Here is a 15,602-nt window from a genome sequence, read left to right as displayed (position 1 = left end):
TATGAAGATTAATCTTGTTCCTATTAAATACCCATCAAGAGTCTGCAAGAGGAAATACGAAGCAAAAATCCACCCAGCAAGAAGAAATAGCAATGTTCATCGGCACTGAACAGGGAAGGGATTTATCCAAGGCTATCAGGCTTGATAACTAACTAACCAGGGGAGTAACAACACTCTGGTGATGAAATGCTTGCTGTGTGCCTTGCAAAAATTTGGGTAGTTAAACCACTACAAAATACAAGAACACACAATTCAGGGGTATTGAAGAGGCAGATATCACAGGATTGAGGGAGCAAACACAGAATCACAGAATGGTTTGGGTTGGAAGGGACCTTAGAGATCATCCAGTTCCACCCCCTGCCATGGGCAGGGACACCTCCCACTAGCCCAGGTTGCCCAAAGCCTCATCCAGCCTGGCCCAGAAGCTAAAAGATTAAAAAAGCCAAGCATTAAAGCAAATAAGGGAAAGCCACCTTCCATAACTGAGAAACAACCACATCTGAAGGAGAATGAAACACTTCTGGTAACTTCGGATATGAAATGAAATGGAACTACACATCCAATTGCAAACACAAAACCAGAATATATTAACCTCAGTGCCATGTCTGTCAAATAATAGATCCTCAGTGCTGCCTAGCCATCGCTCCTGGATCTTAGTTTAATACCTCCTCAAGGTGCCATTTTCAGCCATCAGTCAGTTCCAACCAAATTACTGACCACTGTAAACCTCCTCATCAAATGGTGGCCCAAATTAAACATCTCTATTTGTGATATCTCGGAGATAAATCTAGAAGAGTCTTAAAAAAAAAAAATGAGGAAAATTGAGTGGGAGCATTGAGCTCACCTAAGTTTGCAAAGTCTGTTCTATGCAACGAACAAAGGGACCACAGCAGCTTTAACCAAGTCAGTAAGAACACAGGGGCTGAAGGGATTTTCTGGTTGCTGTTCCTAGTTTCTGGCCAGTTCAAGTCAGCCACATTACGTCATCTCATTCACTCTCTCTTGAAAATGCAACTCCATCTGAAAATGAATTGGCTTTCCCCTTACTGCTCCTGTTGGGATGTTACTCCAGAACCTCAGGCTTTTGATGGTACACCAGACAGTCTTGTAAGCTCCTGTCTTCCTTTCTGACAGATGGGTTTCCAGCCTTGTTTTTCTGTCCCACCATTTCACGGTCTCAGTTCATCCCCCTCTCCTCCTGCCGTACACACACCTGCAACACAGCACTCTGCGATTGCCACTGAATCTCCTTCTCAGTGTGTTCAGCCTCACAAATAAAAGCTGCTCTCATCCGCTCTTGTAAAACAGTCTGTTCATCCCCTGGATCATCCTGGCAGCAGTGCTCAAGGATGACAAGATACATGACACAAGCTTGCATAAAAATAGGGAGAACTGTTCAATATTAGTGAAGGTATAGGCAAAGTGTTGGGGCTCGTCTGAGCTTTTTTTTTTTTTTAAATTTTCCTTCCTGTAGGATATAACAGGCCTATAGTTCATATTCTTGACTTGCAAACTACAAAAAGAATAAAAACGAAGTGTCACTTTCTGTCTAACACTGAACTCAATGTACAGTAGCAATAGCTGTTTTAGTTTAGAAGGGGCAAAAAAGGGTTCTGTATCACACAAGATCCCTTTTATATAGCAATTTTCCAATATATGTTCAATTATTTATAAATTAAATCACATCTAATTTAGAAAAAGTTCTATGCAAGTGTAGTTTCAAGTGGTATTTCCTCCACCTTTTCAGCAAAGCTTTCCCACAATTTTGATTTTCAGTTTACATTAAGCACATACTGATGGGCTTTGCTAAATAGGAGCATGGTTTTACATATGCTTAGAAGCAAGCGAACTTATCAACGGTTTGTTGAAATTTGGTCCTTGGTGAGAAAGGATGTATCAATGAATTAAAGAAATAAGACACTTTTAACTAAAGCTGGTACTTACAGACAATTGCTTGATCCAATTGAAACTGATTCAAAGAACCTAGCACAGTGTAATATCCACGCATGGCTATATTCAGCGCTTGCTTGTGGCAAATACTGCTCATGATCAAAGAGACTGTTAGCACAATCCACATAACAGTTTTCCTGAAGGATGTTTGTTCAGGTGGGAAGGCTGGAAATGGTGCATCATTCAGTGGATGTCAAAAGGAGAGCTCCCCTCAGTCCGCCTGAGGCATGACTACATTTAATGCTTAAAGGAGAGAGGGGGAAAAAAACCACAACCCCCCCAAAAAACCCAAACAACTCCCCTAAAACAAAAAACCAAAACCCCCACCATCACACCAAAAAAAACCAAAACAGAGACGGTGAGTTGATAAGGTTCTCTGAAGGTGGGCATCTTTGATAGATTTGGTGAGAACATTTAGCACCTTATTTTTTCAGCTTTTTTTTTTCATCCTTGTTTTTATTGTCCAGAATCTATCCTAGGTCCATAAGACTGTTAGTCTGAACGTGAAGGACAATATAAGCAGACTAATTTTGAACACTTGCAGTGTGGATCTGAACGATGCATCATGTTACTTGTATTCTACTTGCAAATATTATAGTTGTCTTTTGAAAGACCTACAGATATGCAGCCGCTGGCAGAATTATTTATACATTATTGCTGGTTTTGAATGTCGTGCACAATACAGATGGATCCTTACTCTATGCCACAAGGTAACCTTAAGTTTCTTCAAGAAACCCATAAACTGGAACAACAAATAGCTACAGGCCAGAGTTCTCAAGGAAATGCAAATAAAGCCCAGGAGGCCAATTTGCATATGGAAATGGAAAAGCAGTATAGATTATAAATAACAACAATGACAATGAAGAACATCTAATTAAAAGTTATGCACCCTATGGGTACGTCTACAGGCAACAAAGCACAGCAATATAAAAGTGCCCAGTTCCAGATGCAGCTCGGTTGGGTCACACAGACCTTCCCCAGGGTGCACTGCGTGCTGCGCTGCACGTTCTGCCGCCCTGCCCGCAGGACTGGTTTAGCAGCGCAGACGTATGTATGCTGAGATACACCAAAAAGTGTGATGTTGCAGAGTGAGAAAGGGGGTGGGAAAATGTTATCAAGTACTTTTCTTTTAGAAGTATTCTCTACCTGACACCTAATGACCTCCCTGTTACTGTCCTTAGCTCACAGGGCTTTTTTAGTATCACAGTATCAAACCACCAGAAATGGATGGACCTGAATCCACTTCAGTTTTGTTTTGCTAAATCCTTTTAGCAGTTATCAGAAGCATAGCATCTGCATTTAGCGCAGAACAAGGACACCAAATTGTATTTTTATTGTTAAAGAAATGACATGATGGGTTCATTGAATGCAGTGTCACACTTCAAGGGGCATGATGCAACATAATAGAAGTTACAACAGAGAAAGAATATTATCATTATTAAACTTACTGATTACACAGGTTTATTCTAATTAGAAAGACAAAATAACTGGCATGCCTATTAATTGAGCAATAATTCCCTGAAAGGCGAATATTTCGCTATCCTGACAGATTGTATTGCTGGTTTCACTGTATTTCCAGTAAGCCAATCTGGCCCGTCACACACTCAATTTTTAATGCCGACGCCAATGACAGCATGTGCTTTTAAATGCAGCTACATCTGTCACTGTTAATTACCAAGTCATCTGACCACTGTACTGGAAAATAAAAACACCAGGATGAAATGAAAGCACTGAAAAAAAGCTACTTGCCAGAAAGCCATTTCCTTGAGCCACACAGCAAGTTTTCTGATCCTAAGAGAGGCTGGATTTAACCGTGGCAGAGAGCAACAGGAAAGAATTCTGCAGCAGATCTTAGCAGCAACCTAACAAAACCTGCTGTATTTAAAAAAAAAAAAAAAAGCTACATATGCATTTCAGCACCAGGATACCTGCAAAACACTTCTCATCAATAGACCTTTCCTTCCTGAAACAGCAAGGGGTACTGTTTGCAGAGAGAAGACTACGTAAGCATACACACACAGAGGTTTATCAAAAATATTTCTTAAAAAAATATATGTTTTACTAGTGAAACAGGTGTTAGTCCTATTGTTCTTGTACATAAGACTTACTAGCAGTCTTAAAGAAAAAAGAAACAATGCCTTCTGATTTAAAAGAGCAAAGAGAAGGCTCTAGAAGACCAGCAGGTTTGGAAACCGCAAGCGCAGAATTGTTAGTGATGCCTATGCACTGCAGAGATCTCTAGCACTTCATGACAACAGTTGGTTTTATTAAGCTACACGCAATTAAAGCGGATCAAAACAAGTCATTGCTTGAATGCTAATGATAAAGAAAAACAGCTTCCAAAAAGTCCCTTCCTTTGAACTGTAATAGGAAAAGGAAAGGGAAACAATCAGAGATGGGAAATCCCAGACCAGAGCAGGCAGCCTAGTATTTGCATATCACACGAGAAAAGAAAGAGGGAATTGTTACTAGCAGAAGTGACAAAAATAAAATGTTTACTAAAATGCAATCCCTGAATAGAGCTACCAGACTAGTAAGTACATATAACGGATGAAAAGAGAGACACAGCTGTCACCAGCTATTTTATCAGCAGCAACTGTCACTATTTTATCAGCAGAACTAAAGATACACCTACACCAAAGTGTGGCAGCACCTTAGAGCAACCTGAGAAATCTCTGGGCATGATGGCACGTTGACATAGCACAGATGAATGCGACATGAGGGTAGTAAGTGGGTTCTAAACAATATAATCACTTTGAAACAGTCCTGTGCCTGGATTTCTTAATTATCTCAGATGCTCCTTGTTCTGGAATTAGTTAATGGTGAATAAACAGGGAATTACTGTCCCAGGGCAAATTGCAAACCACAGATACCTGTTTGGTTAAAAAAAAAAAAAAAAAATCCCAAACACACACAAAAAAAAAAAACCCCAAAACACTAGTCCTGATTTAGCAAGAGTCTTACCACCTTAGAAGGTTGAACCCTGCCATGAGAAAGGTGGCAAGAAGAAGTCACTATCACAGAGGGAAGACAGGATAAAGAGGGAAGGAAAGATGTTTCTACATCTTGTATACATAATTTGATGGCTTTGGATCACATAAAACTATAAACACCAAATAAAACTACTGATGATCTAGTAGTATTTTCTTAGTTTCACAGAATTACAAAACCAGAAAGTGTACTGAAGCAGTAAGAGGCCATTTCAAAGCGCTGCTCTTACTTCATGCTTGCCTGAACTTTACTCCACATGTGGAGGTGTTAACTACTTTCAGTACATGTGAAATCGCTATACTTACTACTCCCCACCACAGGGCATCTGCGTAGCTGCCAAACTCTGTTTCTCCAGAATCATTTACAGCATCTTTTTCAGCCAGGTACACAAAATAAGAGGAAAAAATCAGGCCCAGAAATCCAATGTAGAGTGTAGTTATCAGTTCCTGCAAAGAGAATCCAAATACCGGCATCGTTATATTATTCAGACACTTAAATTACGCATCGCTGATGTTTTTTAAAAGATAATTGGAACAACAGAATGTAATTTCAGTAATTAATAAACATTGACACTGCCTGTGCAAATTAACAAAAATCCACCGAGCTCAACGGTGAAAGAATTTACACCACAGCTGATGACTTGGTCCAGCACACCTTTCAAATACAGAGTCAAAACAACTCCTCGCTTGCAAGCGTGACCCATTCACCTTTTGATCACCCAAAAGTAGTTGGGTAATTTTTTCAGGCAGTGCCACATTCAAAGCAAATTGGGAATTTCGATACATATTTTTAGAAATATTCAGACTACTTTTCAGAAATGTCATTTTCTGTGATTAAGTCCAACGACAAGGCAAAAATTTGCCAAAGTAGAGGTGAATATTGTTAATCTTTTAGGAACTTTTTGACCCTTGAACAAGGCAGAACAACCATACTTGGTTAAAATAAATGACTGCCTGCTTCCACCCCAAATATATTTGACATCATTAGCACGTCTGCATCCGTGCTGTTCTGAAGAAAAGGACTTTTGCATCAATTATGCCATTCCTCAGAGAACTCCAACTTACTTGTCTGTGTATGAACACTACTGATCCCAGCAGTCTCCACGTACCACCTTGACGGTCAACATGCAGCATGCGTAAAATCTGCAGAAAGCGGATGCCCCTGGAACACAATTTTTAAATTAATGAAGGGACTAAAGAGACAAGAGAAGAAACAGAGGTGGAGAGGAGAAGTCTGTCCCTTCCAAAGTACTGTTTTAAGAGAGACAGAATATTTTATGTTAGACTTGGCAGCCTGTCTCTTCTCACTCCATTCACCCATCTTTTATCTTGTTTGCCATGAAGACAGCATGGGGAGATTGCACAAGAGAAGGACAGACCTTTGTAGGCATGGCTAGTAAGGATAACTCAAAGATTCTGGAATTTTGGACACAAACTGGGAATGCTCTCGAAATCATTCACCAACTCATATTTGACCTGCTTGCCAGGATGGCAAACACCATACAGGAACAGCTAACTAAAGATCTCACCTTTGAGGAATTTCATAGGCAATTTGAACTAGGATTCCAATTTGAGGTTTCGAGTAGAACCCACCTAGCTGGGGAAGGGGCCAGGGCTATGTGCACCTCTGTCCCCACCAGACATAAACGCATCATGACCAGACAACAAACACAAAATTTTATTTCCCCTACACTTAATGGAATCACTGTTTCACACTCATAGGTGATGGGTGACCTGCTCTGTTACATGTCTCTGAGCAGTGACCTGCTTTCTCCTGCAAGAACTGAAACAGGAGGTAAAAAAGGAAACAAAACCCCCACCTTACTCAGCCAGCACTATTTTCTTTTATTGCATGCAATTACCTGATAGCTGAGGTTGCAAAGACTTGACCTTTAGAGCCCACACAAAGAACTATCATGGAAGCAACAACTACAATTAAATCTGGAAAATAAAAGTCCATTGAAACCACGAGTTAGTAGCATCTTGCAACACTTCTGTAAGACTGTTACTAGAACCAATGCCAATATTATTTTAACTGTTTGAACAGTCACTCCAAATTAAGCTTTTTGTTTATATATCAAGAGATCCTTATTGTAACATATAAAGAAAATAAAACTGTGTGATATGATAGAAAGGTTTTACTGGGATGGATCCGAGATGGCCACATTCTAGATGACTGACGAGAGTGATATGAGTTACCGTAAAGTAGCCTCAGCAGCCTGGAATCCTTATCAGCTATAACCCATGGGGAATTTCAGCAGTTTCTACTTATTATTTTTTCTGTGTATCTGATTTTTTCTGCTGTTTTAGACAGCATTTTATTAATCAACAGAGATTTTGGGGTTTATTTCATATCTAAGACAATTGTCTTACTATTATTTCATCTGTCCAAGTCTAAAAGGGAGAGAAAAATTGGAATTAGTTTAAGAGTCTACTTTAGTTTAACTCAGTCATTACCCTAGAACTGCACTCTCAATATCTGTGCCTCAGGCTTAGTTTTGGAAAGGAACTCTGTATGTTGGAGAATGAAATAGTTCTTGAAACAGATCTGGGTGTCCTGGTTACGGCTGGAACAGAATTAACTTTCCTCACAGTAGCTAGCAAGAGGCTGTGTTTGGATTTGTGCTGAGAAGAAGCTGATCACACACTGATGGTTACAGCTGCTGCCAGGACAGTCAAGGACTTTCCAGCTTCTCTGCTGTGCCCGTGTCTGCAGGGGCAGGAGAAGCTGGGAGGGAGCACAGCCCCAGTTACTAGCCTGGGATTCGACCTCAGGTTTAGGACTGAGACCCAGATTGGCCAATGGTCTATTCCACATCATGCATGGCATGCCATTTTATAGCTACAGCCACACCTGAGATACAGTTGTTAGTTATATATATGCACAGAGAACGATTTTATGACTGCAAAAATACCCAGGTACAAAATTTTGCAATTATATTCAGCAAAACTCTAGATAGCTTATGAAAAACTATATCCTCTACTCAAGAACAAATAATGAGTAGTGGAAAAAACTACGTCACAGAAAAAGAATTACTATGCTTCTATAACAATACTCTTCTTCCCAAATCTGGTTTGTTGAATCCATTTATATTTTAAGTGCTTCAGGGCAAGGGTCTTTGCACAGTTCTCTCAATACTGGCTAACAAAATACAGAATTGATCTGGGATTATTATGTTTCTCTCAGTGAAATTGTTAAATGCCTGACAAGCATTCTAAAAAAAAATTAATGGTTTGTGACATATATAGAATCTATGATTGTAATTTCTAAGAACACTGAAGTCACACTAGGCAGACAACTGCTGCGAATATCAAGGGTAGTCAGGTGCCCAGTTCCAAACGCATTACTGAAAACCATATTTTAATCCCATAGATACACTAAGTAACTATGGGGCATCTACCATGCTCCACTATGCAGTACGTAGTTCAATTAGAGTGCAAAAATAAACTCGTAATAAATTATTCAAATGGCTGCTGGGAAAAAAAAAAAAAAAAAAAAAATTTTTAATTTCAAAAGGGGGGTGGGAAAAAAAAAAAAAAAAAAAAAAAAAAAAAGGCTGCTCGGTATCTTTTAAAAAATTTAGTTGTAGCTATTGTACAGTGTCTGGGATCCTGAGGTCAGAGGAGACAGGACTATGGCCAAGACTCATTTCTGGCAAAGCTTCAGATCACTTGTGAAAAGAAAACACTCTGATCTTCTGCAAAAACAAACCAAGCTACATTTGTTCTCAAAGGACAGTGCCACAGACTCCTGAAAGGAAATTCAGACCTTAATTAACGCTAATGACAAGAGCTCTTGCCCTAACTTGGCTTCAAATGCTGCAGAAATTCCACTTCTCAACACTTCCAAGGACAAGTTTTACTTATTGTTTCTGTCAACTTTGCAAGCTGTGCATACTCACCAATGATTGAAATGGGCTTCCTAGCAAAACGAAGCCTTCCCCATATCCCAACGTATTTACTGCGGCATCCTGCCGACCATAACCGAACCACGTATTCTGTTCCAAAGAACACCACTAGTACAATTTCCTAAAAGAAACAGACAGGGAGCCAGGTTAATTCTCTACTGTACATCTTTCATCTTTTTTCAGAATGTGTTAGGAAATGTTAAAATAAAATACAGTTCTGTTGCATTTGGAATTCAGTGTGCAGATAAACCTGGTTTGTCTACAGACCGGTTGAGCATGGCATGCTCAGCATAGTTTCCTCGAGTATCAGGGAGATGCAATACTTCCTTCTTGGCCAACTTGATTAATAACTGGACACATTCTCTATCAGAGCCAACAGCAAAATCTCATTGGAATGGTAACAGGGGCTTGTAATTAGAGACACACAGCACATGGCATACGGAAAGAGTAAAGCAGAGAAACCCATCATCAGGTATCATGGTTATATAGGATAACACAGATTAAGAGAAAGCTGCTTATTTCACGGAGTGATTTGATATCAAGAGTAACTGCAGAGAAGACAACATGCTCCTGAGCATTTCACGCAGGCTCCTCACATTTCTGCAGGGTTCACTGCTGTTCTCCGTAACAGACTGGCAAACAGGACTCGGGATGGTACCTATGACGATTTTTTAACTGAAATGAACAGGATACAATCCTCGTCTAGTCAAGATGAATGGGAGTCATATTATTAGCTTCAAAAATGTATGTGACTTTGCCCTGAATATTGAGTAAAATAATAGGTCCATGTACAGCAAAAAGAGGGAAAAAACATTATGCATCAGTTGATTTCACTGTAATCTTTTCGTGGCTCTAAAACTCCAGTCTCTTGATGGCGTAACAAACTCTTCATCTTGGAGCATCACAGTGTTAAGTTTGACTCTGTGGCACTTCTAGAAAAGCCAGAAGACCATTAGGCAGGACCCTCTCCCTCAGCTGTGACAATCCCATACCCGTGTAAGATGCCCGATGCAGCAGAACAGCTATCACTACTGTTTATGATCTCTTGTATTCCAGTCAGATTTTCAAGATATCATGAAATTGTCCAGATTGTTGGTTGCAATAAACATGAAGCTCAGATCCAAGAATCTCTTCTACAGCTTCATTCTGGAATGATCCACCAGAACCCTTCACCTTTTTTTTTTTTTTAATTGGACTATTATTGAACAGTTTTCACTATGAAGAACATTAACTCTCTCCCAGCCAAAAGCAGCACAAACTGTCACAGCAGAATAAAGCAGAGGCCATCTTTGCTGCTCAGTGATTGTATTCGTTTCACACACAAGGTCAATAAACTCTAACAGTACTCTTCTGTATGCAGAAGGCTCATACATCTCCTGTCATCGCTACCACGGAGGAAACTCCCTTAACAAGAGCCAACAGCAATCACACAGGGAGGAGAAAGTGTCCTTCATTCAGGATAACTCATTTGAGGAAGGGATGTATGGCCTCTCATCCTACGGGACAGCCCAGATAATGCTGTTCAGACATCCCCCAGAGCGATTACCAAAAGCAAAAGCACAACAAAAAACATCATCATGGTAGGCAAAGAAAAACCCAGAGAAAAGTTAGTGTTTTGGCACAATGCAGCCACCAGCAGCACTGGGAGCAGGCACCTGTCAGGATGGCAGTCTCGGTTTCATAGCAAGAAGGTGGGACGTGAAAGCCTGGATTGTGCTTTAAAGCAGCGTGTACTCTCTGCGCAGGAAATCTGCATCGGAGTTGTGCGCCTATGTTTTTTAAAGGCCCTCCCTGGTTCATTGGCTGACGGGCACACCGGCGAGTATGCAAATGGGGGCTGTGCCAAAGACAATGTGACAGACACGCAGTCAATGGTCACTGTCACCCAGCCCTTTGCGTGACACGCAGACAAGCTCAGAGAACACTGATGGTCCTATAGACTGCGGTGACTGGGGGGAAGGACCAGTCGGCTTACACCAAGACACATTTTTCACTCCTGACGTTTTGATAAAGGCTTATTGACCTAAATGAGACCCGAGCTATTCAGGGAACATCGGGGGTGAAAGTGCACAAGCTGTTCTTCATGGTCATACACAAAAACTCCAGGTATCCATTAGCAACTGGCAAATTCCCCCTCCCTTGCCCGTGGCTGTGTGACAGACAAAAGTGGGTTTAATATCTTGCATTGCATAAGTCTAATAAGCAGCCTCCTGGGAGTGGGGGAGGCTGACGGATTGCTGTCGGTACACACTTATACCAGCGGCCAGAAACTTGCAGACAACAAGGAAAAAATACATTTGAAAATGATGCCTTCCTGAGCTCCTAAAATATCACCTACATTTTCATGATAAACATGAAACTAGGATGCCAACTTGATCCTTAATTCATTTATGCTGGTGGTAATTAGGGCTAAAGCCATTTAACAGGAGTTACCCTGGCAGCAAGCAGCGGTGCCTCACACCTGAGAATTTCAGCAAATCTGAGTTGCACTACAGATTAATTTTATCCACTGTTTCTTTAATACTTTCTCCTAATTGCCTGATTAACACCTACCTACTAAGTGCTCTTAGTTTGTGCTTCTCGCAATGAATCAGCTAGACTGAAACATGGCTTCGAGCAGCGGGTGCAGGAAAATGGAAGGAGAAAGGGCTTAGCAGACAGAGAGGATGTGAAGAAGGAATGAAATAAGAAGCAAAGCAACATTCAGCACAAGGGAAAAATTAAAATACAGAGACAATAACTGCCTGCAAAACAGTAGTGGGAGTGGGATTAAAGCTCAGCGGAGGAGTTTTCTTGGTTAAAGTTACGGACACATAAGATGTGCACTGTGCAAAGACCCGCTCAACCCCACGGAACTGAATAGTGATCTCCTTTCTACAAGGTGAAAACAGAAATACAGCACTGAGATAAAAAACTTACACCGACATGGCAAAAACAGCCCCCTGTGACAGCCGTGTACCTTCACACTGTGGGCATACAGGAGCCCTCCTGCTTACCCCCAGCTTCATAATGCGACCACACAGGGAAGAGACAGAGAAGGGCTCAAACAGCGGCTGTGATGAAAAGCCCACGTATCAGGTTTGACTTACACTGAAGAACTGGACCTGCTATGGGTAAGGACACTAAGTATTGCCTTGACAAACTTTGGGATGCCATTAGGCAAAAGACCAAGTCCCTTCCATCAGAGGATAACAGGGAAAAGTTATTATGAAAAGGACTTGACTGAATTGAAGCAGGAACCAGACTTCTTCAGACGAGTCAGATCTATGAAAACAAACACACAAGTATACAAGCAAAATGTATATCTGGTTTATTTTGGTAATAAATGCACCTTGAAAATCCCTTCCTTTGCTACTCCACCCCCACTGGATCGGAGGAGCTACAATCCAATGCTGGGAGGCATCCAACACCCACACTGTGAGATAAAGTGCAGTAGCAACTCCAAAAGGAAGGACAGAGTCCCTAAACTTAGCTGAAGGCGATGTTTTTAAGCAATTAGACAGATTAATAGCTTGTGGGGGGAAAAAAAAACCACAACAAAACCCTGACATAGAATGGATCATGACAGCATAACAACAGCTATTTAACAGATAAAGAAATTGTCTCCGGAGGCTGAGAAAGCATCTGCACAGAGAACATATTGCTCATGGCTCTGTGTGTAGACCTCAAAGCTGTGACTGGTCATGGAGCACCACAGAAGTTCACGCAGCCGTTTGATGTGGGAGGACTAGATGAGGTCATCTGAAACCTGTGATGAACAAAAATGCCTTTACTCTTGAGTCTAGACTTTTTTCAATGAGCTCCATAAACATAAGAGAGGTAAAATACATGTTTTAGGAGCAAGGAGGCAAAGCATACCACGATGTATACCGAAGACAGAAAACCAAAGACGACATACAGCTTATTTTGTCTGCCACAGAGGTGGCTGCCCTAAGAGGAAAGGGAGATAACAAGCAGAGGAAAACAAGAGGCATTGATCAGGGGGATGACTTTAAGCCTCATAAGCATACACTTCTTCTACTGTAAGAATTTACTCCCACCCCACAATTTTACTGGGAATATGACTCCTACCCATCTCTGCCATATCACAAGCTCTATTATTACGTTATCCTCGTTGGACAGATCAACCACATCATTCCTATCTTTCAGATTCCAGCTTCAAGGATGACAAAATTCCCATGAATTCCTTTAAACAAGGAAATAAGCTCTTCCACAGCTTATATAGGGACCACATGCCAACCAGCACTACTCAGCTGTAGGATTCCCGTGGCACTACTTGTACTGATACCTGTTTGTAAGGGTAAGGCGACGGCAGAGCTCTGCTGAAGAGCCAGTGCACCAACAGTAAAGTGGAACAGTGACTTTCTTACAGTCTCAGCAAGTAGTAGTGGAGCAAGGACACTGCCAACAGCTTTACTCAGAAGTCATGACAAGGAGGTGTCTGAAGAGGGGACAGTAGATCTGCTGATGCTAATGCAAAGTGACAAATGGGGCACTTGCCATCAGCCAAGGGCTGTGGAGCTGGATTGGGCACCAGAGGAACAGGCTCAGCATCTTCACCAGCAGGGACGCAGCATATCCTCATCAGAAAAAGCAGGAACGTGTCTCTCCCGTAGAGCAAAAGGATGCATTTACACCCAGAGAAGGGAAGCACACAAAAACCGAACCACCGCAGGCTGCAGAGAGAGCTGGAGTTCACAGCGTGCTGTTCACCTGACACATCAGGGCTTGCAAAACACTTCAGACAGCACTTGTGTATAGCCCGAGCAGGGTATGCAAATTCACAGCAGCCCAGGCAACTGTTTCTTCTAATCTTTGTATAGAGAGGCTCCTCTTTGTTCTGCTGAGAAAGGCGGGGTTTCTTCCTAAAAGCTGTACTGTGTTCTGTAAGACACACAGAACAGCAAAATCAGATGGCCTCGGCAAACACAGACACCAAGCCAATGAAGTAAAAATCCCAACTTGATGAAGTACAGATCAAAAATAAAAAGATAAAGGGTTCTTCATATACATAAACACTTACTGAGCAACAGCAAGTGCCAAAAGCACTATTTAGGGTAAGGGATTTTTCTCACCCTACTTAATATCCTCACTTCCAAAGATCTTGTAAATTGTACCTTTTCAAGTGAAAAACAGTAATGATAAGTTTTTTAAAAAGTGCTTGAAGCCAGAACACTTGCTGTTCCTTCCTTTCAAAAAGCCTAGTATCACTCGCTAGAATTCCTTATCTAGCATATTTGGCACCAAATGATTAAACAGGCAATGGAAATCAAAACCCATGGTATCAGTACCACATCCCTATCTTCAGAGGCCCATCATTAATCCTAAATTCCCTTATTAATGTTTTTAATTAAGATGAAATAATATCTACATAAGTGTTCATGTTCTGAAAAAAAGGGATGCTTACTAGAAGACAGTTAGAACAGCTGACTGTGCTGGAGCTTTTCTGTTTTCCCTTAATAGGTGCTGAGAGCACAGAACAATAGCCCTGGGACCCATAAAGAATACTGCAGACCTGCAGTTTTAGGTTGAGATTTTCCAAAGGCTCCAAGCAACTAAATCCTATTGAATTTCAATAGGAGTCGGGCACCTAACTCCCTTAGGTGCATTTAAAAAACCTTTCATTGATTTCCTGAGTGCTCTTCTCAGCAGAGGGTTCAGCCAAACCCAGACGCAGGCAGGGGAAGGTTTTCCACTGGCTACGAAGGGCCTCGGATGTCAGTGGTGTAACTCCGCAGGCGAAGGGATGGTCTCGGAGCACGGCTGCCTTAGAACAACCATCCACACCATCACCCCTGCATGAGTCTCTTCCTAACACAGTCTTCAGCTTTTGAACTTCATTGCTGATAAGACAACTTGGAGCAAAGCACAAGCCGTCTTTAACTCCATTCCAAATCAGAGAAACCCACGACTCTCACCACTCTCACACAAATGCTCCAAGACAATGAGATAGCAGCACTGTGGATGGAAGTACAGCTGGATAGGTACAGCAACACCACGAGGCCCCACACCTACATCCCATGAGCTGTTATGAGCTATTTCAACAACTTGCTCCTGCAAAAGCAGGTACAGAGCTCGCCAAAGAGGGGCTCTTTCTGACGAGGTTCTAACCTCTTGCCTCTCCGGTGCAGATAAGCCCTCCCTCCAAGGGGGTTACAAACTGGTGCTGTGTGCTGGACAGCCTAGCTTCAGGATCCTCAGCTCTACCCTTCCAGCTCCTCTGTGTGCTTTTTGGCTTTATAGGACCCTCTCTGGGATGCGATATGTGTTCTGCAAGTCAGACGTTTCCAGAAGAGAGAGATCACCAAAGGCAGGACATTACCTCTACTTCTGCATATACTCACGATATCCTCTTTTTCTAGAGGTAGCATGTTTTCAAAATTCACCCTCCAAAAGTAAGATTTCTGGCCTGAGCAATGACCATGCTTTTCAAAAACAGTTTAACAAGAGCTAAATTTCAACTGGACTAATGGTGGTTTCAATCATTTCCAGATAACAAAGGGAAAAGGCAAATTTTCACATTTTTCCAGCCTGGCAGGACAGCGCTGCAGGATAGAGCCATCAAGCTCTGAAACCAAATCCTGTGTGGACAGAAGCGGGGCATTGCTTTCACCCACCTGGGCAGCCGCTGCTGGGTTACCGGTATCAGGCTCAGCGTTGGTAAGAGTTCAAGTGCCATATTTCTGTTTGACGTTCCCATAAACACAACCTGCTTTTGCCTCACCATACTTGAGCTCTCTCCCAGGCCTGCCCC

The 15,602-nt window shown here is 41.7% G+C and overlaps 1 protein-coding gene across 1 annotated transcript in view; it reads right to left on the bottom strand.

Annotated features, from left to right (window-relative positions):
* KCNQ1 (potassium voltage-gated channel, KQT-like subfamily, member 1) overlaps positions 1 to 15,602 on the bottom strand; it is a gene marked incomplete at its 5' end in the record, with an annotated part of 58,588 nt that overhangs the window by 13,373 nt on the left and 29,613 nt on the right. The window contains 4 exons of the mRNA XM_010074320.1: positions 5,247 to 5,387; positions 6,006 to 6,102; positions 6,803 to 6,881; positions 8,843 to 8,969. Coding sequence (XP_010072622.1) covers positions 5,247 to 5,387; positions 6,006 to 6,102; positions 6,803 to 6,881; positions 8,843 to 8,969 — 444 coding nt within the window. The remainder of the gene's footprint in view (positions 1 to 5,246; positions 5,388 to 6,005; positions 6,103 to 6,802; positions 6,882 to 8,842; positions 8,970 to 15,602) is intronic.

Source organism: Pterocles gutturalis, unplaced genomic scaffold, assembly GCF_000699245.1.
Source record: "Pterocles gutturalis isolate BGI_N339 unplaced genomic scaffold, ASM69924v1 scaffold14587, whole genome shotgun sequence".
In the NCBI taxonomy this organism is placed as follows: domain Eukaryota; kingdom Metazoa; phylum Chordata; class Aves; order Pterocliformes; family Pteroclidae; genus Pterocles; species Pterocles gutturalis.
Note: the sequence above shows the minus strand (reverse complement) of the source record. Positions and strands in the feature narration are given on the sequence as shown.